This window comes from Bos indicus x Bos taurus, chromosome 16, assembly GCF_003369695.1.
Source record: "Bos indicus x Bos taurus breed Angus x Brahman F1 hybrid chromosome 16, Bos_hybrid_MaternalHap_v2.0, whole genome shotgun sequence".
NCBI lineage: Eukaryota > Metazoa > Chordata > Mammalia > Artiodactyla > Bovidae > Bos > Bos indicus x Bos taurus.
In genome coordinates, this window is record NC_040091.1 from 29,505,648 (window position 1) to 29,532,958 (window position 27,311).

Below are 27,311 nucleotides of genomic sequence, written 5' to 3' on the forward strand. Positions count from 1 at the left end.
AAGAAGGTAAGTTACAACTGATAAGACAGAAATACAAAGGATTGTAAGAGAATATTAAGCACATATACACCAACAAACTGGACAACCTAGAGAAAAGAGATAAATTTCCAAAAATATACAGTCTACCAAGATTGAAATTTTAGGAAATAGAAAACCTGACTACACTAATTGCTATGAAATGAAATTGAACCAGTAATCAAAAAATTTCTAAGAAACAAAAGTCCAAAACTAGATACTTGACTGGTGAATTGTTCCAAACAGTCAGAGAACAGTTAATGCCTGTTTTTCTAAAACTCTTCCATAAAACCAAAGAGGAGGGAAGGCTTCCAAACACTTTTTATGAAGCCTGCATTACCCTGATACAAAAGCAGACAAGGACACCACACACATTCACAAACACACACACTCACACCTAAAAAAGGAAGGAAGGAAAGGAGGAAGTGAGGAAAGAAAATTACAGGTCAATATCCATTATTAACACAATGTAAAAATCTTCAATAAAATATTAGCCAACTGCATTCAACAATATATTAAAAGGGTCATACACCATGAACAAGTGGAATTTATCCCAGGGGTGCAGTGATATCTAAATATCCACAAATCAAACAATGTGGCACACCACATTAACAAACCAAAGAATAAAAATCATATCATCATCTCAATAAATATAAGAAAAACATTTGATAAAACTCAACAACAGTTTATGATAAAAACTCTCAACAAGTATGCACAAATGGACATCACCTTAACATAGTAAAGAAAATACATGATAAATCTACATCATACAACTCAACAGTGAAAAGCTGGAAGCTTTTCTTCTATTAGGAACAAGATAAGGATGCCCACTCTCACCATTTCTATTCAACATGGTATTGGAAATCCTAGCCACAGCTATCAGACAAGAAAAAGGACTCAAAATTAGGAAAAAGTGAAATTGTCACTACTTGCAGAAGACAAATTGAATACAGAAAACCCTAAAGACTCCATCAAAAAGCTAATAAAGGAATTAAGCAAAGTCACAGGATACAAAATAAATATCCATGGCATTTCTATACACTAATAGAGAACTACCAGAAAGAGAAATTAAGAAAACAATCCCATTTACAACAATCCCATTACAAGCATCAGAAGAATATCTAAGAATAAATTTATTGAAGTAGGTAAAAGATCTTACATTAAAAACTATAAGACACTGATAAAAGAAACTGAAGAAGACCCTAATAAATAGAAAGCTCTTCAGTGCTCATGGATTGTAAGTATTAGTATTTTTAAAATATCCATACTACCCAAAGCAATCTACAAATTCAATGCAGTCCCTATCCAATGTCTAATGGCATTCTAGTTCACAGGACTAGAACAAATAATTCTAAGATTTGCATGGAACAACGAAAGATCTGGAACACCCAAGACAAACTTGAAAAGAACAAAGCTGGAGGTATCATGGTTCCTGATATCAAACTGTACTACAAAGCTATAGTCATCAGTCATATGGTGTTGGCACAAAAACAGACACAACAATCAATGGTAAAGAACTGAGATCCCAGAAATAAACTCACACATATATAGGCAATAAATTCACAATAAAGGTGCAAAGAACTTACAATGGAGAAAGGACAATCTCTTCAGTAAATAGTACTGGGAAAACTGGACAGCCATGTGCAAAAGAATAAAATTAGACCACCACTACCTTACATCATACACAAAAAGTAAGTCAAAATAGATTGAAGAATTAAATGTTAAGACTTGAAACCATAGAATTCCTAGAAAAAAACATAGGCAATAACCTCAGTGAAATCAGCCTTAGCAATATTTTAGGGGATCTGACTCCAAAGGTAAAGGAAACAAAAGCAAAAATAACCAAATGGGACCACATCAAACTAAAAAGTTTCTAAACGGCAAAGGGAACCATCTCTAAAGTGAAAAGTCAGCCTACTGAGTAGGAGAATATATTTGCATAACACATATATATAAGGAGTTAATATTGAAATTATATAAAGAACTCATAAAACTCAATAACAAAAAAACCCAAACAACCCATTTAAAAATAAGCAGAGGAGCTAAATAGACATTTTTCCAAATAAGACATATGGCCAACAGACACATGAAAAGATGTTCAACATCACTAAATATTATAGAAATGCAAGTCAAAACCACAATGAGATATTACCTCATACCTATTAGAATGGCCATCATAAAACAGACAAAAAATAGCAAGTGCTGGAGAGAATGTGGAGAAGAGAGAACACACACACTGTTGGTGGGGTTGTAAATTGGTAGAGTCACTATGGAAAACAGTGTGAAGACTTCTCAGAAGCTTAAAAATAGAACTACCACATGATCCAACTATTCCACTTCTGGGTATTTAGCCAAATATAAAAACACTAAATCGAAAAGATCTATGCACCCCTATGTTCACTGCAACATTACTGACAATATCCAAGTTACCGACAATCAATACATACATATATACACACACATAGTGTGTATACATATATACATATATGTATATATACACATATACACAATGGAATAGTTCTCAGCCATAAAAAGAATGAAATCTTGCCACATGCAACAGGACAGATGACTCTAGAAGGTACTATGCTAAGTGAAAAAAGTCAGAAGGAAAAAGACAAATACTGTATGATTTCATTCATACATGGAATCTAAAAATACAAACAAAACTAAAGAGAAACAAACTTATCAATAAAGAGAACAGATCAGTGGTTACCAAAAAGGAAAGGGGCTGGAAAGTAGACAAAAGTGGTGAAGAGGGTCAACTATATGGTGATAGATGGTAACTAGATTTTGGGGAGGTCATCACTTGGTAGCATACGTAGATGTCAAACTATAATGTTGTACACCTGAAACTTATATATTAATAAAAATACATATTGAGGATATTTCCTGAATTCTGTGAGTCTACAAGAAAATTACTGAATTTGAAGAAGGAGATAGAGGAACCCTTAATTTATAGCTGGTTGGTCAAAAGTATGAGTGGCCTGGGACTTGCAAATTGTATTTGTAGTAGGGGCAGTCTTGTGGGATCTCTTGATAACTCCAGGAAGATAATATCAGAATTCAACTGAACTGCTGCGTGCCCAGATAGTATCCAAAGAGTTGGAGAACTGGTTGGTGTGAGAAAAAGAAAACCCACACATTTGGTGTCAGAATGTTGTAACTAAAAGAGCTTAATGAGTGTATGTATATTTTCCTTATACATTCATCTGCTAACGTGGCACTGCTTTTTTTTATATGTGGCTAGATAACTTTCACTGGTGATGTCAGTGGCCAAGAACTGCCTGCCATGTCCCTTTCCTCTAACTATTATTAAAACTTTATCTTCATCTTTGGTTTTCAGAAGTTGTAGTATTATGTAGCTGGATATATTATATGCCTAGATGTATCAATATTTATCCTGTCATGGAGTCAATGGAATTCTTGAATCTATGTACAGATTTATGTATTTAGTTGGCTCCAAAATTCTCAGCCATTCTCTCTTCAAATATTGTTTCATCCCATTTTCTCTCTTTTATCTTCTTCTGGAACTATAAACACAGAATGTTAATTTTTTTACTGTGTCTATTATGAACCCTAACTCATTTTTAAACTTTTGTTCCATTTGTTTTCCTTATCATGTTTCAGCTTCAGTATTTCCTTTTGACCTATCTTCCAGTTCACTAATCCTCTCTTCATTTGCTGTGAAACCTATCAAGTTTTAATGTGAGTCACTATATGTTTCATTTCTACACTAGGGTCCAGATTACTTTAGTCCAATCTGAGATTGACTTGATCAGAACTGAGTTTCAGTTTTGTGAGGGCTTGCCTATTTCCATTTGTTCTTATACCAAACAATGTACCCTTTCAGATGTTCCAATTAAACACCTGAGCCCTCCCTCTTTAACAGAGCCCTCCCTCTTTATTGAGAACTGAACTCCAATTTCTGTTTCCCTTACCGGTAAAATTTCTGAACATGATCTTTAACTTCTCTATCTCCAGAAAACTGCTTACAAGAGAAAAGTAAAGCTGAAGGTTGGGGGTTCACCTCTCAAAAAACCTATTTCTGTGACTCTTAGTACCTTGAGTATTTAATGATTTTATAGTTCTAACACCTTCAAATAGATGAATTTATATTTTAATCAAGGTCCTTTGCTGTTTTCAGCAGAAGAGTTGGTGTGATATAAACAAGTGTGTTAGAATCAGAAGTTCTGTGCAAATTATTTCATATGTCAAATTTCTCAAAATATTTTACTGGATTTTGATTGGCATTTCACAAAATTTATAGACGAATTTAGGGAGAACTTATATCTTCAGAAATATTTTTGTTCCATATTTAGGCATGATGTATCTGTTTTTCAGGTCTTTTAAATCACATATTATAATAAGAGTTTCAAGAATTTTCTCCATGTAGATCTTATGTATTACTTGTCAGGTTAAATCCTACTTATTTTTTTTGTTGTTGTTATATGAATGATATATTATTTCCTGTAGCTAAGTATTTTGAGTATAAAGGAATTCTACTGATTTCTGGAAAACAATTTTTTATAGAGTTCATCTATTTCCCCTACAGTTTTTTATACAGGTGAACTATAAATACTTACAGGTTTATCTCTTTTCTTTTAATCCCATTAACTCATCTCTATTTTCTCAATGCACTGGCCAGGAACTCCAGTAACATAAAAAATAGTGATAACCACCTTTGTCTTGTTTCTGATCTTAAATGGAATGCATGTCAAGTTTTCCACTAAAGGTTTGCTTTAGGTTTCTGGCACATATCCTTCATCAAATTAAAGACATTCTCTTTTACTATTTTTCTGGCTTTTTAATAAATATATGTTACTCTTATGCTTTTTCTGAAATTGAACAAACCATGTATCCAACAACTTTTAAAGAATCAATTTTGGATTTTGATAATATCTACTCTAATATATTTCTGGCCTTATTATTTCCTTCCTTCTTTTTTACTCTGTGGTTCTTTTTCCAGTTTCTGAAGTATTTGGCTCATTAGTTACTATATTAGTTTGCTAGGGCTGCGGTAGTAAAGTATCACAGACTGAGCAGCTGTCAAACAGCAGAAATTTATCTTCTCTCACAGTTCTGGAAACTATAAGTTCAAGATCAAGGTATCAGCAGAGCTGATTCCTCCCAAGAGTCATGAAGGAAGGATCTGTTCCAGGCCTCTCTCTTCGGCTTGAGATGGACAACTTCTTCCCATGTCTTCATATCCTCTTCCCTCTGTCTCTGCCAACGTCCAAATTTCCCTTCTTATAAAGACACCAAATGATATTAGATTAGGGCCCACCCTACCAACCTCATTTTAACTTAGTTACCACTGAAAAGACTGTTTCCAAATACTATCACATTTTGAAGTAGTGGAGGTTAGGACTTCAATATGTCTGGGTTTTTTTTGTTTTTTTTTTTTTGAATAGGTGGAGAAGGAGACATAATTCAACTGATAACAATTACCAGTTTCTTGTTTAGTTGCTAAGTCATGTCTGACTCTTTCGTAACCCCATAGACTGTAGCCTGCCAGGCTCCTCTATCCATGGGATTTCCCAGGCAAGAATACTGGAGTGAGTTGCCATTTCATTCACTAGGGGATCTTCCCAACCCAGGGATCAAACCCACATCTCCTGCCCTGGTAGGAGGATTCTTTACCACTGAGCTGCCACGGAAGTGCCAAGAAAGATTTCAGCGCATACTGGACTACTGCTGTTTTGTTTAGTTGCTAAGCCGTGTCCATCTCTTTTGCAACCCCATGGACTGTAGCCTGCCAGGATCCTCTGTCCTTGCAGTTCTCCAGGCAAAAATACTGGAGTGAGTTGCCATTTCCTTCTCCAGGGGATGTTCCCAACGCAAGGATCTAACCCATGTCTCCTGCACTGGCAGGCAGATTTTTCACCACTGAGCCAGCAGGGAAGCCCACCAGAGTTTCTTATTTCCTCGTAAATGTAAGTCTCTCTTTAAGTACTTTACAAACTGTGAAATGCAATATTTCCATTAATATCTAATTATTTTATAATTTTCCTATGATTTATGCTTGTAAGTCTGCAAACATGTTTAATTTTTTGTATCTGACTGATATTGATTGTATTTTATTAAGGTCAGAGATCATGGTCTGCATAAAGACAATTTTTTTTTTTAAGTTACTGAGGCAACTTTTGTGGGCTTCCCAGGTGGCTCAGATGGCAAAGAATCTGCCTCCAATGCGGGAGACCTGAGTTAGATCCCTAGGTTGGGAAGATCCCCTTGAAGAGGGCATGACAACCCACTCCAGTATTCTTGCCTGGAGAATCCCCATGGGCAGAGGAGACTGGAAGTCCATGGGGTCGCAAAGAGTCGGACACGCCTGAGTGACTAAGCAGCAACAGAGGCACCTTTTGTGGCCTAGAACGTGGTAGATTTTAAGAAGGATCTTCATGTGCTAGGGAAAAAAAAGTGTATTCTCTTATGGATGGAGAACTCTATATATATCTATTAGGTTCAGCATGACAATCATGTCATTAAAATACTTTATATTTTGTCCAAATGGCAACATAGTGGACTTGGGTTACAGACACCAGATACTGAGATTAGACATAGCAACTGCAGGCTTAGTCTCTACAACTTCAGTAAATCCAGGATCCAGATCCAAGGATGTGGTAGGCCCTAGCCATGCTTTTTGGCCTGATGGTGCTGCTCAGTTTTGTAATCAGACCCTATTTTTGCCCCTCTGCAGATGAACTGTTTAGGCTCCATAATGGGGATATGAGTTCAACAGGATTTTTGAGCATTTCCTGGATAGACTCAAGCTGCCTCAGAGAGGACAGCTTGCTAAGAAAATAGATCTGTCAAAAAAATTTGTGCTACCCAGGAATAGTGGCTAAACTGTCTAAACACTAAAAGAGACATTACCAACAGAGTCCTGCGTTTCTTCCTGGGGGCCTGGGGTCACAGAAACCACTTCTGTTCAGATCTGTATTGATAACAATAGGAATGCAAACAGAGATCCCTGTTGAAAATCTACTGTGAGGTATGGGGATGGCTATGTGGGGGCCTTCCCTTTGAAACCTGGAATTTCTGGACCAAGAAAGGTCTCTGGAGGCCTCTACGACTCCCGTGTAGGCTGCAGGCCCTATTCTACCCACCAATGTGAGCACCATCTCAATGGTTCTCAGCCACCACATGATGAAAGTGAAGAGAGTCTCCTGAGGGCAGAAAGACCTATGAACCGGGTCTACTCCTTCCTACAAAGACAACAAGCACTACAGCTGCAGTTTCCACAATGTCCTTGAAGATCACAGATGATATTTACAAGAATGGCCTGCCCATAGAGGGAACCTTCCCTGTGTATGCCAACTTTCAGCAGTCCAAGCCTAAAGTTCATGTCACCAATGAAATGAAGGGAAGTCACACCACCTGCCTCCTGGAGACTGGAGAGTAGAGAATGCCACCCCCTAATGGCTGGCTATCAACCTTAGAAAACTGGACACAGTGACAACTGCTTGTTCAAATTCTCTGAGAAAAGGACTACTGTGGGATCAAATCAGATAATGGACAGATCTCATGCACTGATCAATACAGAAAAAAAGTTTAGCCTACTGCAGCCTATCCAGCCATCCTTGCACAGTTTTTGTTTTTAATATGGCAGGTTGGGTTAAGGTGATTATGGGGATGGAAATTTTCTTTTTCACTTAAGACTGAAGAGTTTAGACAGTGGCTATGAAAGACTTGGGACTTCCCAGGTGGCAGCTAGTGGTAAAGAACCCACCTGTCAATGAGGAGACACAGGTTCAATCCGGGGTTGGAAAGATTCCCTGGAGGAGGAAATGGCACCCTACTCCATGACTCTTGCCCAGAAAATTCTATGGGCAGAGGAGATTTGGTGGGCTTCAGTCCATGAGGCCACAGAGAGTTAGACACGACTGAGTGACTAAGCAGCATGAAAGACTAGACGAGGCCAATCCTGTGTATACGATTTGAACTGATCCTTTCTAGATTAAACAGAGCTCTCCTACACAGAAAATAACTCCAAATCCTGGCTACATCTTAGCCTCATCTCCTTACTGCTACATCTCCTTACTGCTGACAAGGCAGAGCGCCCTTTAAATTTCCTAATAAGGACTTTCACAGAGACTAGTTCTACACAGAGCCTGCTGCCCTAAAGCCTGCTACAACCAACCTCCAACCCTCCCCCCACCAGAACATCTCCAGGGAGCAGAACTCACTGAGAACCTGAAGCGTTTAAATGGAATATAGAATTCCTAACAAGAATTTAAAACCCTACGTTTACTATCTCTTTCCAAGTAGTTATTTTCTAGGTTTGGAATAAGTTAAGAGGAGAAGTGGTACACAGCCCTTTAAGTGAAGAAAGCCGTTTTTTCTTGGGAAAACTGTTGAACTTCCAGTGTTATATACCCTCTGTTTTCTGTAGCATGATTCTTTTTTCCTAACAGAAACTTTATTTGTAAAGTTTTTACAAAGACTTTATTTGTAAAGACTTTCCTGGTGGCTCAGATGGTAAAGCGTTTGCCTACAATGCAGGAGACCCGGGTTCAAAACCTGGGTCAGGAGGATCCCCTAGAGAAGGAAATGGCAACCCACTCCAGTACTCTTGCCTGGAAAATCCCATGGACAGAGGATCCTGGAGCTACAGACCATGGGGTTGCAAAGAGTCAGACACGACTGAGCAACTTCACTTCACTTCACTTGGGCTGATCATAGTATGAGCAATTCTAACAGTGGCTAGAACTGCTGTGCTAGTTGCAGAGTATACATTCTAACCAGTTCAGTTCAGTCACTCAGTCGTGTCCGAGTCTTTGAGACCCCATGGACTGCAGCATGCCAGGCTTCCTTGTCCATCACCACCTCCTGGAGCTTGCTCAAAGTAATGTCAATCGAGTCAGTGATGCCATCCAACCATCTCATCCTCTGTTGTCCCCTTCTCCTCCTGCTTTCAATCTTGCCCAGCATCAGGGTCTTTTCCAATGTGTCAGTTCTTTGCACCAGGCAGCCAAAATATTGGAGCTTCAGCTTCAGCATCAGTCCTTCCATAGAGCATTCAGGACTGATTTCCTTTCGGATTGACTGGTTTGATCTCCTTGCAGTCCAAGGGACTCTCAAGAGTCTTCACCAACACCACAGTTCAAAAGCATCAATTCTTCAGTGCTCAACTTTCTTTATGGTCCAACTCTCACATCCATACATGACTACTGGAAAAACCACAGCTTTGACTAGATGGACCTCTGTTGCCAAAGTAATGTCTCTGCTTTTTAATATGCTGCCTAGGTTGGTCATAGCTTTCCTCCCAAGGAGCAAGCATCTTTTAATTTCATGGCTGCAGTCACCATCTGCAGTGATTTTAGATCCCCCAAAATTAAAGTCTCTCACTGTTTCCATTGTTACCCCATCTATCTGCCATGAAGTGATGGGACCAGATGCCATGATCTTAGTTTTATGAAAGCTGAATTTTGAATGTTGGGTTTTAGGCCGCTTTTTTACTCTCCTCTTTCACTTTCATCAAGAAAGCAGAGTTCCTCTTTGCTTTCTGACACAAGAATGGTGTCATCTACATCTCTGAGGTTATTGATATTTCTCCTGGCAATCTTGATTGCAGCTTGTGCTTCATCCAGCCTGGCATTTTGCATGATGTATTCTGCATAGAAGTTAAATAAGCCAGATGACGATATACAGACATACTCCTTTCCCAATTTGGAACCAGTCCGTTGTTCCATGTCCCATTATAACTGTTGCTTCTTGACGTGCATACAAATTTCTCAGGAGGCAGGTAAGGTGGTCTGGTATTCCCATCTCTTTAAGAATTTTCCACAGTTTGTTGTGATCTACACAGTCAAAGGCTTTATAGCATAGTCAATGAAGCAGAAGTAGATTTTTTTTCTGGAATTCTCTCGCCTTTTCTATGATACAATGGATGTTGGCAATTTAATCACTTGTTCCTCTGCCTTTTCTAAATCCAGCTTGAACATCTGGAAGTTCTCAGCTGACAACAGAAATAGCTTCAAATAGCACTTCCCTGGTGGCGCAGTAGATACGAATCCACCTGCCAATGCAAGGGACACAGGTTTGAACCCTGGTATGAGAAGATTCCACGTGCCACGGAGCAACTAAGCCCACGAGCCAGAACGACTGAGCCTGCGCTCTAGAGCCTGCTTGCTGCAATTACTGCAACCCACATACCTACGGCCTGTGCTCCCCAACAAGAGAAGCTACCACAATGAGAAGCCCATGCACCACAACAAAGAGCAGGCCCCATTCGCCACAAGTAGGTAAAGCCTGAGCAAAGCAGTGAAGACCTAGGACAGCCAAAAATAAATAAATAAATAAGTAAAATTAGCTTTTAAAAAAGAAATGTGTGTGTACTTCCTCCCTCATTCATGTCCAACTCTTTGCGACGGAAGGAGCACCCCCCAGGCTCCTCTGTCCCTGGGGTTTCTCCAGGCAAGAATACTGGAGTGGGTTGCCAAAACTGAAAACAAAACTAGGTGTTGCCCACTAGATACAGATTTAACTGACCTGTAACCCCTTTGTGAAACTAGTTTGGGAGAAAACAGTTTTTACCATTTTTTAAAATCACTGCTCCATCAAATATTTAAACACAGAATGGAATAACTATGTCATTAAAGAGTTCCACCTTCAAATAATAAATACTTCTAAGTCTTGATTTTTTACATGCTTGACAATTTTTGACGAGAGTTAAAAGCTCTAAAACTATTGAAAGTTCTTATATTCCCCTTTGCAAATTCTATCAGTTGTTACTTTACACATTTTAAAGCTAATTTGTTAGATGAACATATATTCTATGATTATTATAGCTTTTTTCATTATTATATAACATTTGTAATTGATTATAAAATACATAAAGAAAATAAAGGTAGAGTTCACCACAATTATAAAGTGAACAAAACAGAACCAAAACTAAGATTAAGAAACAGAACCCTGGGGCAACCTTGAAATCCCTGACATGTTTCACCTGACCACAATTTCTGCTTTCCCAGTAGAGATAACCAACACCCTGACATATGTGATAAAAGCAAATTATATGCATTTTTTCCCTGTTGTCTCCTTCACTCAGTATACTGTCAAGAGTTCAGAAACAAGATTGTTCTAGCCTCATAGAAGGAACTGGGCAGTGGTCCCTCTTTTTCTATTATCTGAGGAAATTTAAATTTAGAATTGCTTCTTCCTTGTCCCTCTTTTTCTATTATCTGAGGAAATTTAAATTTAGAATTGCTTCTTCCTTAAATGATTCACAGAACCTGCAAATTAATTCATATCAATCTGGAAGAATTTTTTAATGACTTTTAAAATAGATTACATACACACATTTCAAAAATTAAAACAACATAAAAAGGTTTCCAGTTAGAAGTGTCACTCACACTTCTGTCTACCCCATTCCCTCTTGTCCCTTTAAAATGACACTTTATGAAAACACAAGTATGAATCATAATATTTCTACCTCTTTTTAACAAAAGATAGTATTCTAAAGACATTGTCCTACACCTGATTTTTTCCCTTCACAATGTATCCTATAGATTTCTCCATAGAAGCATAGTGAACTTTTTCTTTACTGCAGCTACACAGCATTCCATAGGTAGACAGACCACAGCTTAGTCAATCCATTGATGGGTACTTTGTATTACATTTATTTTACTTTTATACTTGAACACTTGATCCATTTGTACTTTCTCCTAATATATGGTATGAATTTTAACTGGATCCACAAATGGACTTTTCCAACTGGCGATCCAGTTGTCTCAAGACCATTTACTGTGAATTCTATCTCTTTTGTACTAATGGGAGATCCTGTCTTTAGTAAATTTTAAATTCCTTTATGTAACTGACCCCATTTCTGGACTTCTTATTCATGTGTTATTTGTTGAGGCTTTATAACATGTTTCAATTATATAATGGGTCTGTCATCACTCTACTTTTAAAGAGTTCTTCTGATGATTCTTAATTATATTCCTAAACTTAGAGTCAGCCTGTCTAATAATTAGCATATATATTAGTTATTTAATCTATAATTAATTTAGAAAGAATTAACACTTTTAAGATGTGCATTTTTTTCTTCCATTATCTTTCAACTATGGTTGTTTATACATATGAAAACTCAAGACTTCTGTCTAATTATTATCTCTTTAATTTACAGTAGCTTTCAGTTATTATCTTGGGTTTCTAAGATATATAATAATATCATATTGGCAAATTAGAATTTTAACCCTTTCCAGTTCTTATACCTGATTAATATACTTTTTGGCAGGAATTATGTGCATGTTTTTCTGGGTCACTGCAATTCACTTCTGTCTGGCTCTAATTCTCAGCAATTTATTTGATGCTACTCTCTGGCTATGTACTAACATAAAAGAAGAAAGAAAGCAAAGTTATCAGTAAGAAGGAAACAGACATTGATGTTTCTGTGATAAGTAAGAATATTGTGACACTTTTTCAAACACACTAACTTCTTGGAATGGGGAAAAAAGATCCATAATAAAGGGCAACCACTAAGAAAATAATACAGAGATGTGTGGTAAAAGAGTCAACAGAGAAATCATAAATAATAAATCACTAAAAAATACTCTAGCAACTCAAAGGAAGGATCAATAGAATACTGATGAGACAAGGAGAAAACAAACAACAAATGACATAGCTAAATCTATTACATTTATAAATATATTAATTAAAAATTGCCTAAAACAGGCTTCACAAGCTGTGGCTTGTGAATATGACACAATACTTGTTTTATAAATAAAACTCTCTTTGAACACAACCAAATCCATTCATTTACAAATTGTCAAGGGCTACTTTCACACTACAGAGACAGAATAGAGCAGCTGCCACACAAACCACATGGTCTTCCTTCAAGATCTAAATATTTACGGTCTGGCACTTTACTGAAAAAGTCTGCTGACCATGGTCTAAACAGTGCGGAGATTATCATAGTGTATAAGGAAGGCAAAACCTAACTATATGGCATGCCTGAGACATTCCCTTTAAATGCAAATGCGAAAAGAAAAAGGCTATATTTATGTGAAACAAATTAGACTACAACACGAGGAATATTACCTTATCTAAAGTAAACATTCCATAATGCTAAAAGGGTTGGTATATCAGGAAGACATAAAAATGGAAAAAGTGTATACCCCCTTAAGAATTCCAAAACGTATAAAATAAACAGTGATAAATTACAGGAGGAGGAACAGGCATACTCACAATTATATTTGGAGACGTTAATACCCCTCCCTCAAAAACACTGAACAAATCTCAACAAATTATGGAAGATCTAATGACAACATCAACCATCTTGACCCAACTGACATTTATAAAGACTAAAAGCAACAAATGTAGACTAAAAACTAATTTCAAGTACTCATGGAGTGTTCATGAAGACAAGCCATATTCCGATCATATGGCAAATTTTAATAAACCTTAAAACTTTTGAAAAATTAAGAGTGTGATGTCTGATGGAAAAAAAAAAAGAATTTAAGTCAATAACAGTAAAAGAGTTCACAAAGTTCAAAAATTACCAAAAGTAAATGATGCAAATAATGACTTATCAAAGAAGACATCAAAATTAAACAGTATTTTGATATGAATGACAGTGAAAATATAACATCAATATCTATAGGATACACCTAACTCTACGTAAAGGGAAATTTATAGCTTTAATGCTTAAACTGGAATGGAAAAGAATCAAAGAGATCAAAGATCTCTAATTCTGTCTAGAGAAGCATATAGAAGATGAACAAATTAAATCCAGAGAAATTAAAAGGAAAGAAATAACAAAGATTTTTAAAATGCTAAAAAAAAAAAAAAGGTTTAAGTTAAAAAGAGACAAGTGAGTAAAAGTCGCTCAGTTGTGTCCAACTCTTTGAGACCCCATGGACTCTTCAGTCCGTGGAATTCTCCAGACAAGAATACTGGAGTGGGTAGCCGTTCCCTTCTCCAGGTCTCTAGCATTGCAGGCAGATTCTTTACCAGCTGAGCCATCAGGGAAGCCCAAAAAGAGACAAAAATATAGACAATTAACAAAGCCAAAGTAGCTTTGTTCAATTATTAACAACACTGAAAAACTTCTACATGACTGATCAAGAGAAATAAAACATGAATTATAAATATATGCAGTAAAAGAGAGAATATCATCTTGTATTCCACAGACATCAAGAAATAACAGATATTATGAACAACCTTATACATTCAAAAATTTAAAAGAATTACCCAAATTCTATGAAACACAAAACTTACTGACGGTGACAAAAGATGAAATAGAAAATCTTGCTAACTTTATAAGCATCAAGAAGTTAAATTAGTAGGATTAAATGCCCCACAAAGAAATACCCAAGTCCAGATAGCGTCACTGGTAAATTTTAAAGAAAAATAAATACATAAATAAATAAACACATATTTTTTCTGAAAAAGAGAAAACACTCCCCAATTCATAAGTCCAGCATAACCTGATGTCAATATTTGACACAGACATGATTTAAAACAAGAAAATTATAGGTCAACATTTGGCTCAGACAGTAAAGAATCTGCTGCTATAAACAGTCATGTGCAAGAGGAACTGGGTTCGATTCCTGGGTTGGAAAGATCCCCTGGAGAAGGAAATAGTAACCCACTCCAATATTGTTGCCTGGAGAATTCCATGGACAAAGGAGCCTGATGAGTTACAGTCCATGGGGTTGCAAAGAGTTGGACACAACCGAGCAACTTTCACTTTCACTTTATTTCCCCTGAATATAGACATGTAAACACTTAAGAAAATATCAAGGAACTGAATAAATCAATTATCTCAAAAGGACAGTAGTGAAAGTGAAAGTCACTCAGTCGTGTCCGACTCTCTGTGACCCCAGGGACTATACAGTCCATGGAATTCTCCAGGCCAGAATACTGGAGTGGGTAACTGTTCCCTTCTCCAGGGGATCTTTCCAACCCAGAGATCGAACCCAGGTCTCCCAGGCGGATTCTTTACTAGCTGAGGCACAGGGAAGCCACAAAGGACAGTAAGTCATGACCAAATGGAGCTTATCCTAGGGAGTAATTTAATATTTGAAAATCAATCTACATAACATCAAAGGCATAATTCATGAAAGAAATAATTGATAAGTTGGGCTTCATTTAAAAACTTCCGCTCTGTGAAGGACACTGTCAAAAGCATAAGAAACAAGCCTTGCGAAAAAAATATTTGCAAAAGATATCTGATGAAGGATTATTATCTAAAATGTAGCATAAAAAAATCTCTTAAAGTTTCACAATAAGAAAACAAACCATCCTGTTAAAAGATTAAAGATCTTAATATATGCTTTACCAAAGAAGATATACAGATGATAAATAAGCACATGAAAAGATGCTCAACATCCTCTGCTGCTGCTAAGTCACTTCAGTCGTCTCCGACTCTGTGCGACCCCATAGACGGCAGCCCACCAGGCTCCCCCATCCCTGGGATTCTCCAGGCAAGAACAATGGAGTGGGTTGCCAAACATCCTCTAGGGAACTACAAATTAAAACAATAAGATGCCACTACACATCCATTAGAATGACCAAAATTCAAAATACTGACAACTGCTAAATGATGGTGAGCATGTGGAGCGACAGGAACTCTCAATCACTGCTGGTGGGAATGCAAAATGGTACAGCCACTTTGGTTGACTGTTTGGTGCTTTCTTACAAAACTTAAATAATGCTCTTAAACATATGATTCAGCAATTCTGTTTCTTGGTATTTAGGCAAACGAACTGAAAGTTGATGTCCACACAACAACTTGCACATGACTGTTTATAGCAGCTTTGTTCATAATTACCAAAACTTGGTAAAAAACAACGATGTCCTTCAGTAGGTGAAAGGATAAATAAGCAGTGGTACATTCAAACAATGAAATATTCCCTGGTGCTAAAAAGAAAGGCGCCATCGAGCAATATATAGACACAAAGGAAACTTAAAATGACTATTATTACATGGAAGAAGCCAATCTGAAAAAGCTATATACTGTATAATTTCAAGTTTATGACATTTGGGAAAAGGCAAAACTATGAAGGCAGGAAACAGATCAGTGGTGATCAGAGGTTAGGAGCGGGAAGAGATGGATAGGCAGAGCACAGAGGATTTTTAAGGCAGTGAAAAACTATTATGTATTATACTAAAATGTTGGATAAATGTAACTATACATTTTTCTAATGTATAACACCAAAAGTGAAGCCTAATGTAAACTATAGACTATACCTTATGATATGTCCATGTAGATTCAACAGTTATAATAAATATATCATTCTTGTGTGGTAGGCTGATAATGAGAGAGGCTGCACATGTGCAAGGGAAAGGAGTATACAAAGAATTTTTGTACTTTGTGCTCAGTCTTGCCATGGACCTAAAACTACTCTAAAAAAACAAAGCCTATTTTAAAAATCCATCAAATTAATCCACCAAATTAACAGAATAAAAGAGTAAATCCGCATGACTACTAAATCCTCAGCAAACTAATAATAGAAGTTAATTTCTTTAATCAGATAAAGGGTACCTTCAAAAACACATATAATTAACATCATACTTACTAGTCAAACACTAAATCCTATCTCCTTGAATTCAGAAATAAGTATGACCATGTACCCTCAAGATACCCATTCAACATTATATTAGAGGTCTGAATTAGTATAATAAGTCAAAATAGAGAAATAGAACACAAACTCTAGAAAGTGAAAAGGATACTATTCCTATTCTCAGATAATATGGTTGTTTGCAGGGAACAACTAAGAAAGTAGCAACCAAAAAAACCAAAAAACTATTTAAAAAATAATAAATGAATTTAGAAAATAAAGTCAGATACAAAAATGAGTGGTATATCTACACACTAAGAGCATACTATGTGAAATATAAATTTTTAAATATCATTTACATTAGCATCAAAAAACATAAAAATTTTAGCAATAAATTTAACAAATTATAAACAAGATCTATACACAAAAATTACAAAATACTCTTTAAAAAAGTTAAAAGACAAAGAAAACTGCCATGATCATGGACTAACTAGTAGACTCAAGATTAAGATGTCAGTCCTCTCAATATTAATCTACAAATTGAATGTAAACTCAATTTCAATACCAGTAAGTTTTTATGGAAACTGACACACTGATTTCTAACATTTATATAATAATGGAAAAGTCCTCAGTTAAAACAAACACTCAACTCTACAGTATAAACCTACAAATCAAGATTGTGTGGTACTGACATAAGGATAGAAAAAGATATTGATGAAGTAGAATAGAAAGAGGAAAATCAGATCAACATTCTTATGGTCAACTGACATTTTTGACAAAGGAACTGAAGTAATTCATTGAGGAGAAACAGCCTTTTCAACAAATGGTGCTGAAACAACTGCCATGTGCCATGTGGATAGCCACATGGAAAAAAATTAACCTCGATCCTTATCTCATATCAGACCTGAATTAATCTGAAATGAATCACCAATCTAAACATAAGAGCTAAAACTACAATGGTTTTAGGGAAAGACATACGTAAATATCTCTGTGACCTGGATATAAATAAGGATTTATTACAAAGAACACAGGAAAAAAATAACCATAAAGGAAAAAAATTGGTAAAATTAAACCTAACTTCTGCTCATCAAAAGACATTTTTAAGAAAATTAACAGGAAATTTATGCAGCCTTTGAGAAAATACTGACAAAATATTTATCTGACAAAAGACATTTATAAATATAAAATATAAAGAATTCTTACAACTTAATGACACAAATACCTCATTTTTTTCACTGAACAAAATATCTGAACATATACTTCACAAAGGAAGATATAACACAAAAATTCATCATTCTGTTTTTATATAACACAAATCCACATAACAATGCAATTTACCCATAAGACACTATTACACATCCATTAGAATGACTAAAATTTAAAAGACTAACGACAACAACAAAAAATACTGGTGAGAACACAGAACTGATAGGAATATAAAATGGTACAACCCTATTAGAAAAAAAATGTGGTAGTTTCTTTTCAATTTAAATATGCATCTACTACTTAACACAGCAGTTCCAATCCATTATTTATCCAAGAAAAATGAATACACAGTTCTGTAAAACTTGTACACGAATATTCACTTCAGTTTTAATCCTAACAACCAAAAATGAGAAACTATGCAATTGTTTATCAATAGAAGAATAAACTATGGTATACTAAAAAAGCAGTGCACTAATCAGCAGTAAAAAGTATTACTACATTTGATCACAAGAATGAATCTCACAGACATGATTCTGAGCAAAGGAAGCCAGACACAAAAGATTATATATGGTATGATTTTCATTTACATGAAATTTTCAAATGGTCAACACTAATGCATGGTTAAAATTTAGAACAGTGGTTGCCACTTGACAGAAGTTACGGGAAACTAACAGGAAATGGAACTTCTTAGAGTGACAGAAACATTCTGTATCTTGAGAAAGGGGAATCCATTTGTCAAAACTCATAGAATTGTACATAATACAACTAGTGTATTTCAACACATATAAAATTTACCTCCAAAGATATAAACAAACAACCAAAAGAAACTGCACTCCTAGTCTAGATGGCTTCACTAGAGAATACTTTCAAACATATAAAGAAATAGCAATAATCTTAAACAAACTCAGAAAATTGATAATATGTGAATAACTCCCAAATTGTCTTAAGAGATATGCATAATTTTTAAAATATAAGGAAATTAAAAGATAGATAAATTAAAGGCCAATCTTTTTCATGGACATAACAAAAAATGGAAAACAAAATATTAGCAAATCAAAACCAACAATATACTAAAAGAATACATCAGGAACAACCAGATTTATATAGCAATCCACTATTGGTATATTTAAAAATTAATCAATATTACTTCCACATTAACCAAATATAGAAGTTAAATCAGGAATCAAAAGAGATACAGAAAACCTTTTGACAAAAGTTAACTCTAATGCATGGTAAAAGCTCTCAACAGACTAGAATTGCAAGGAAAACTTCCTTCACCTAAAAAAGAGTACATCCTTAACCTAAAAAGAGTAACAATTAAAAAAAAAAAAGCTGCAGCAAACTTCATACTTACCCCTGAATTACAAACCACACAAAAATTTATTTTCAACAACTGAATTCAATGTTTTAAGCAAAAATATTCTCTATTGCAATAATACGTAAAAAGAAATAAAAGGAAAAATGAAAGAAAGAAAACAGCTGTCATTATTTGGAAATGGTATGACTATGCACATGAAACTTTTTTTTAATTTATAAATACACTAGGCTTAGTTAATACATCAAGATATTTAAATACAAGATCAATACACAAAAATTAATTGTAGTTCTAGTCTAGCAGCAGTTATAGGTTCATCAATAAACATCAAAGACCCAAAAATAAATTTAATGAAACACGAACAAAAATTCTACATTAAAAACTATTAAAAATTAATAAAAGTATCACACATAACACCTGACCAACAGAAGTTCCTTTGCAGTCAAATGTAGAAAAGTAGTCTTTAAATAAATGATGCTGTGAAATCCACAAAGAATAAAATGAACCTTGACTATACCTCACAAGACACAAAATAATGCCAGATGGATCATAGACCTAAATGAAAAAGATTTTTTATAGATTATATAACAGGAAACATCTTCATGACTTTCAGGGTAGAAAAAATTTAACAAATACAAAAAAACACTAATCATAAAGAAAAGCTTAATTAAATGGATTTCACCAAAATTAAAATCTTTTCTTCAATAAAAGCATCTATACAGAGAAAAGTCAAGCCACAGACAGGAAGAGATTTTGTTTAATACATGAGCATGCGTGCGCACACGTGCACGCGTGCACACACACACACACACACACCCCTCTAACAAAGAACTTGTATCCAGAATATACCAATAAGTCACCTGTTCCCACTCCCCCAGGCCCCAAATGTGCACTTTATGAAAAAGGATGTCCAAGTTACATGAAGTGATATGAAAATAGGCTCAACTTTAAATGTTATCAGGAAATATAAAATGAAATCACAATCAATACCACTACTCATCCACCAAAAAAATGTCTGAAGTCTAAAAAGTGACCCAACTGCTGGTGATGTTGTGAAGCAACTGGGACCTTCACACATTGTTGGCGGGAGTATAATCTGACCTAACCAACTGGGATATTATTTGGCACTACCAACTAAATCTAAATATGCCTACCATGTGACCCAAATTCTACTAGGGTTATAGCAAACAGAGATGAATGCTTCTGTCTCCCAAAAAACATGTATATGAACATCCATAACAACATTAATAACAATGGTCAAAAATAAATTTGAGTACTTGTAGTATATTCATTGGAGAAGGCAATGGCACCCCACTCCAGTACTCTTGCCTGGAAAATCCCATGGACGGAGGAGCCTGGTAGGCTGCAGTCCATGGGGTCGCTAAGAGTCGGACACGACTGAGCGACTTCATTTTGACGCACTGGAGGAGGAAATGGCAACCCACTCCATTGTTCTTGCCTGGAGAATCCCATGGACAGAGGAGCCTGGTGGGTTGCAGTCCATGGGGTTGCACAGAGTCAGACACGACTGAAGCGACTTAGCAGCAGCAGCAGCAGTATATTCATACAGAGGAATATTGTGGATCAATAAAAAACAAAAGTGAATTATATAAGCATAATACTGAGCAAAAGAAGCCAGAAACGAAAGAAATATATATATACATTATATAATTCCACTAGTATAGCATTCAAAAACAGGCAAAATAAACCTATAATTATAGAAGTCAGAATAGATGGTTACTGAGAAGGTGGTTATTCACAGAGATGCAGGAATAGAAGCCTATTTTGATCAACATAAAGGTTACAGAAGTTCATGCAAATGTACAAATTCACTGAGCTAAGTATGTATATAACACAAATTTGTTAATACCTCAAAATAAATGTATTTTCAGAAAAAAAATGGCAGATAATTTATCTCAGCAGACCTGGCAAAATATTACTAAAGGACATTTTTAAGTCAAAAGGAAATGCCAATCAAAAACAAATATATAAATATAAATAAATATGTGAATGCGAAGAGTAAAAAACTGTAAATACATGGGTAAATCTAAAATGAAGAGGGACAGTATAATCATATTTTGGGGGGTTTCAAATACATGTAGAGCTAAAAGACAATAATGACAAAAAATAAAAAATGGGAAATGGCAAAATATTGGATTGGCCAAAAGTTCATTCAGGTTTTTTTGTGAGATGTTCTGGAAAAACCCAAACAAACTTTTGGCCACTCAATACAAATTTACTAAGAACAGAAGAAGTAATCTCAGGAAACCAATAAAAGAAGGTGCAGCTAAGAAATTAATAGAAGGGGGAAAGAATAATTTAAAATACTCAGTTAACCCAAGAATTGAAAGATAATACTAAATGTGCAAGACAAATAGAAAACAAATAAGAATAATGTAATTATATTTAAATGCCAACTGACTATACTCCAATTAAAGATAAGAAATTTATCAGACCAAATTAAAAACCAAAAACTATATTTTATTAAATGGTAAACATGCAAGGTTATAGAAAACTAAAACTACAAGGGTGGAATAAGATGTTTAATGTAGAAGACTAATAAAAAGAGCTGGAATCATTCAACTAATATCAGATGAAGTAAAGTTTAACTTTATTACTTAGAGATAACAGGTATCATTACATCCTGATAAAAGAGTTAATAACTAGGAAGATATAATAATGTTTATCTGCTATCGATGAAAACTGAAAGAAATAAAATAAAAAAGAAATAAGCAAATCCTCTCTCAGGAAATGAAGCAACAAGCAGGAAAAACACTAAGGATATGGAAGATTTAAACAAGATTAATATCTTTCACCTGATATTTATAGAACACCAGACAGCAAATTTCAAAGATGTGAAGGTACACAGTGCATACTCCCTGACTGCTCTAGAATTAAATTATCACTCAGAAGCAGAAATATAACTAAAATGCACCAAGTAGAGACTGAGAAATAAACTTCTAAAACCAAAGATTAAAAAAAAAATCCACTAGAGAAATCTGTAATCACATTGGAAATTACACTGTATTTTAAGGAAAATTATAATGAAAATATGACACATCAAAACTTGGCTATAGCTAAAGTTGCTTAGAGGAAAAAGTATAGAAAAGAGCTAGAAATTAATGCTCTATCTCCACAAGTTAGAAAAAGAACAGCAAGTTAAAACCAAAGACAGAGAATATTTTAAGAGCAAAAACTAATGAAACAGAAAACAAATCTAGTATAGGAAAATTCAAAGGGCAAAAGTTAATTCACTGAAAAAAATAACAGAACTGATAAACCTCAAAGCATAACAAATGAAAAAAATGAGAAGTGCTAATGACCAATTCAGTAATAAATTTGAAAAATTAGGTGACATGGATGAACCTAGCAAAACTGACACACCTATGCAGGAAATCCGCATAGTCCAATTCAATTTTTTTAAACGAATACATAATTTGAAACTCTCTCTACAGGAACCTCCAGGCTCAAATGGCTTCACTAATGAAATCTTCTAAGCATTTAAGGAAGAAATAATATTCTTCTCAAACTCTTCTATGGAACAATAAAAGAGGAAACACCTCCTTCTTTTTATGAGGCCAGTATAACCAAGATACCAAAATCTGATCAGGATGTGGTAAGCAGGAAAATGTCAGGCCAATTCCTGTTAAAGATCCAAAACACACACACTAATAGTAAACCAAGTCCAGCAGTAAATTAAAAGGATAATATATCCCAACAAAGCTGGCTTATTTTAGAAATGCAAAGTTAGTTTCACATTTGAAAATACATCAATGTAACTCAACTAATTAAGGAGAAAAGCCATGTCTCGAAAGATGCTGATAAAGCACTGATTAAAAGCCAACACAATTCATGATTTTAAAAGTACAATTAGCTAGGTTGCTGAGTATGAAGTCAATAAACAAGATTCAATTGTAGTTCTAACCACTAGTAAAAACAATTAGAAAATAAAACTTAAACAATCTAATTAAAACAGCATGAAGAATATAACATACCTAGGACTAAATCTGCTGAAAAACGCATAAATTATCTCTACTGAATGAAAACTACAAATAATTCATGGGTTAAATTTATAAAGCCCTAAATAAATGAAGGAACATACTATGTTCATGGATTGGTTGACTCAATATTATTAAGATGTAAATTAACTTCAAAGTAATCTCTAGTTAAGTGCAATCCTCATCAAAATTCCAGATATGTGAGTGCTGAGTGTAGATGTGGATTTTCAAGAGTAAGTACAAACTGAAACATTTATTCCAAATTATATGAAAATATAAAGGGTTAACAAGGGAGGCAAAGAGAGAAGTAGTTACAGTAAATACACTACCAGATATTAAGACTTCTCAAACTAAAGTTAATTTAAGGCAGTGTACTATTGACACAAGAGAGACAAACAGACAAACAGAAGAGTCCACATACTCAAACTTCAATAACATATAAAAAATAGAAGTATACTGGGAAAAAAATCCATGTAGAAAGATTTCATTCAAAATTTAATGATTTCTGATCAATAGTATCAATTACAAAAGCAAGTAAATAATATTTCATTAAATTCTTTCAAAGACTGTATAAAATAGCTTGCAAAACAAACATCAGATCTCTATAAAATCTTTATCTCTTACCTCTCCAAAAGCCCCTCGACCAATCACCTTTAATATTTCAAAGTCTTCTCTATGTAATCGCATCTGTTTCACTTTAGAAGTAAATGGTTTAGCTGAAACAAAAACGTAATAACAATTATTGAAATGTGATACAAATTAGATGTAAACAGAATTTCTTAAACATTATGATTAAGGATTAAGCTGACGTATTTAATAGTCCCATGAAACTATACTGAGAAGAAATAGTTTTAATTTCCATGTTTCATTTATTTCTTACATATGAATTATATTTTTGGTGGAAAACATATTTTTAAAAGCCAAACAACATATGAAATAACACAAAGTAGCAGTGACATACAAATGAGATCAATATATTCTTATGTTAAACATCCCATGTATTCTAACTCAATGCTAGATATATATTTTAACACAAAGATTCAAGGAGTAAAAGGAAATATGTTGGCACCAGAGAGATTCAGCAGTTCCCACACAGTAAATCAAAATTTCTGCCACATTCATTCATTTATTTCTTCTTTTAACATTCCTTTAGCAAGAGCTGATATTATACAAAGCATGGTGACAATTACTGGAGTTTTAAACAAATATAATTACAATATGGTACCTTCATTCAAGAACTTCACAGTCTTTCTGAAAGACTGTTTACACAGTATGTAAACACATAACATAATAATGTGATCAAAGTTTCTAACAGAGACAGACACAAAGCGCTTCAGGGTCAGTGAGAATGGAACCCTAATCCTCTTACGTGAACACTAATGAGGGAGTAAGTTTGGACCTGGGCCTTGAGGACTAAGTAAACTTCGCTACTTCACCTGTTTGCACTGTAGATATTCCCAGCAAAGTGAAAGTGAAGTCGCTCAGTCGTGTCCAACCCTTTGATACCCTGTGGATTGTAGCCTGCCAGGCTTCTCTGTCCATGGGATTCTCCAGGCAAGAATACTAGAGTGGGTTGCCATTTCCTTCTCCAGGGGATCTTCCCAACCCAGGAACTGAACCCAGGTCTCCCACACTGCAGGCAGATGCTTTACCTTCTGAGCCACCAGGGAAGCCCCATTCCCAGCAAAGGGAGAGATATTTGCAAATTAAGGGAAGCAAGAAGTGAACTTTGGGCAATAACGGTAAATAAATAATTGCTGTAATAGAATTGTAACAATAAAAAAGAAATCAGGGCTAGAAAATGGAAAATGGAAATGGCCTTGGATGCCATGCAAGAAACTTAAACATTATTAATTATAGGGAATATATTGAAATTTTAAAAAAATTATAAAATAAATTATATGTTCTGCTGTCTCTGAGAGAAATTTAGACCTGTCACCTTTCCTCCCCTGATGTCCCTCCTTATTCTCACACAAAAAGGAGTCAATATGACTAAAAGTCTTTATATATGGGTATAGCTCTGTCTCCTTCCTACCATAGACCAGAATGTAGAAGATTAAGGGTATGTATTTAAGCACTAGAAGAGTGAAAGAAACACAGAATGCCTTACCACTTGTTTTGGTCTAAGATATTTAGCCCTAACTAGTTTAGAAAAGAGGGGTATTCCACATTGCAGAACACAGTCTATGAGAGATTTCTGCATTGGTATAGAAGTTTCTGCAGTGGTTTAGATTTCTGCTGTAGATTGTCAGGAAAGGAAATACAGATTGAAACTCTTATTTGGAATTCACACACAGGAAAAGATGAAGATCAAATAAACAGATCAAATCTGAATGAAGGTATAAAGGATCTCATACTGTGAGAGAGAGATGTAAAGCCAGGGAGTTAACATTTCAATAAAATAAACAAGACATCTTAGTTTTGAACAAACTGGACTGGACAAATGGTGAGACTGTGAAATCACTGAGGGTCCTAATAGAAATAAATCATTTCAATCCGAGAATACTTTATTTACAAGTAGATTATTTACAAAGGCGTCAGTCAGTTCAGTTCAGTTGCTCAGTCATGTCCGACTCTTTGCGACCCCATGAATCGCAGCACGCCAGGCCTCCCTGTCCATCACCAACTCCCGGAGTTCACTCAGACTCATGTCCATCGAGTCAGTGATGCCATCCGGCCATCTCATCCTCTGTTGTCCCCTTCTCCTCCTGCCCCCAATCCCTCCCAGCATCAGAGTCTTTTCCAGTGAGGCAACTCTTCGCATGAGGTGGCCAAAGTACTGGAGTTTCAGCTTTAGCATCATTCCTTCCAAAGAAATCCCAGGGCTGATCTCCTTCAGAATGCACTGATTCGATCTCCTTGCAGTCCAAGGGACTCTCAAGAGTCTTCTCCAACACCACAGTTCAAAAGCATCAATTCTTCGGCACTCAGCTTTCTTCACAGTCCAACTCTCACATCCATACATGACCACAGGAAAAACCACAGCCTTGACTAGACGGACCTTTGTTGGCAAAGTAATGTCTCTGCTTTTGAATATCCTGTCTAGGCTGGTCCTAACTTTCCTTCCAAGGAGCAAGCGTCTTTTAATTTCATGGCTGCAGTCACCATCTGAAGTGGTTTTGGAGCCCCAAAAAATAAAGTCTCACACTGTTTCCATTGTTTCCCCATCTATTTACCATGAAGTGATGGGACCAGATGCCATGATCTTTGTTTTCTGAATGTTGAGCTTTAAGCCAACTTATTCACTCTCCACTTTCACTTTCATCAAGAGGCTTTTTAGTCCCTCTTCACTTTCTGCCATAAGGGTGGTGTCATCTGCATATCGGAGGTTATTGATATTTCTCCCGGCAATCTTGATTCCAGCTTGTGCTTCTTGTAGCCCAGCGTTTCTCATGATGTACTCTGCACAGAAGTTAAATAAACAGAGTGACAATATACAGCCTTGACGTACTCCTCTTCCTATTTGGAACCAGTCTGTTGTTCCATGTCCAGTTCTAACTCTTGCTTCCTGACCTGCATACAAATTTCTCAAGAGGCAGGTCAGATGGTCTGGTATTCCATCTCTTTCAGAATTTTCCACAGTTTATTGTGAGCCACATAGTCAAAGGCTTTGGCATAGTCAATAAAGCAGAAATAGATGTTTTTCTGGAACTCCCTTGCTTTTTCCATGATCGAGCGGATGTTGGCAATTTGATCTCTGGTTCCTCTGCCTTTTCTAAAACCAGCTTGAACATCTGGAAGTTCACGGTTCACATATTGCTGAAGCCTGGCTTGGAGAATTTTGAGCATTACTTTACTGGCGTGTGAGATGAGTGCAATTGTGTGGTAGTTGGAGCATTCTTTGGCATTGCCTTTCTTTGGGATTGGAATGAAAACTGACCTTTTCCAGTCCTATGGCCACTGCTGAGTTTTCCAAATTTGCTGGCATATTGAGTGCAGCACTTTCACAGCATCATCTTTCAGGATTTGGAATAGCTCAACTGGAATGCCATCACCTCCACTAGCTTTGTTCGTAGTGATGCTTTCTAAGGCCCACTTGAATTCACATTCCACACTGGGCCCCAGGTCAGTAGGGGCCCAATATGCTACTGGAGATCAGTGGAGAAATAACTCCAGAAAGAATGAAGGGATGGAGCCAAAGCAAAAACAAAACCCCGTTGTGGATGTGACTGGTGATAGAAGCAAGGTCCAATGCTGTAAAGAGCAATATTGCATAGGAACCTGGAATGTCAGGTCCATGAATCAAGGCAAATTGGAAGGGTCAAACAG

General features: G+C 35.7%; 1 protein-coding gene across 18 annotated transcripts in view; it reads right to left on the reverse strand.

Annotated features, from left to right (window-relative positions):
- Positions 1–27,311, reverse strand: part of CDC42BPA (CDC42 binding protein kinase alpha) — a 296,769-nt gene that overhangs the window by 219,639 nt on the left and 49,819 nt on the right. For 17 of the 18 annotated variants that reach the window (XR_003514893.1, XM_027564637.1, XM_027564634.1 and 14 more), the window contains exon 2: positions 23,667–23,758. Coding sequence is in view for 16 of the 18 variants with exons in the window: in XM_027564637.1 (XP_027420438.1) it covers positions 23,667–23,758 (92 nt within the window). In the remaining 2 variants the exon portion in view is untranslated. Of the gene's footprint in view, positions 1–23,666; positions 23,759–27,311 lie in introns of those variants that run through there. The other variant, XM_027564646.1, reaches the window with a different exon arrangement.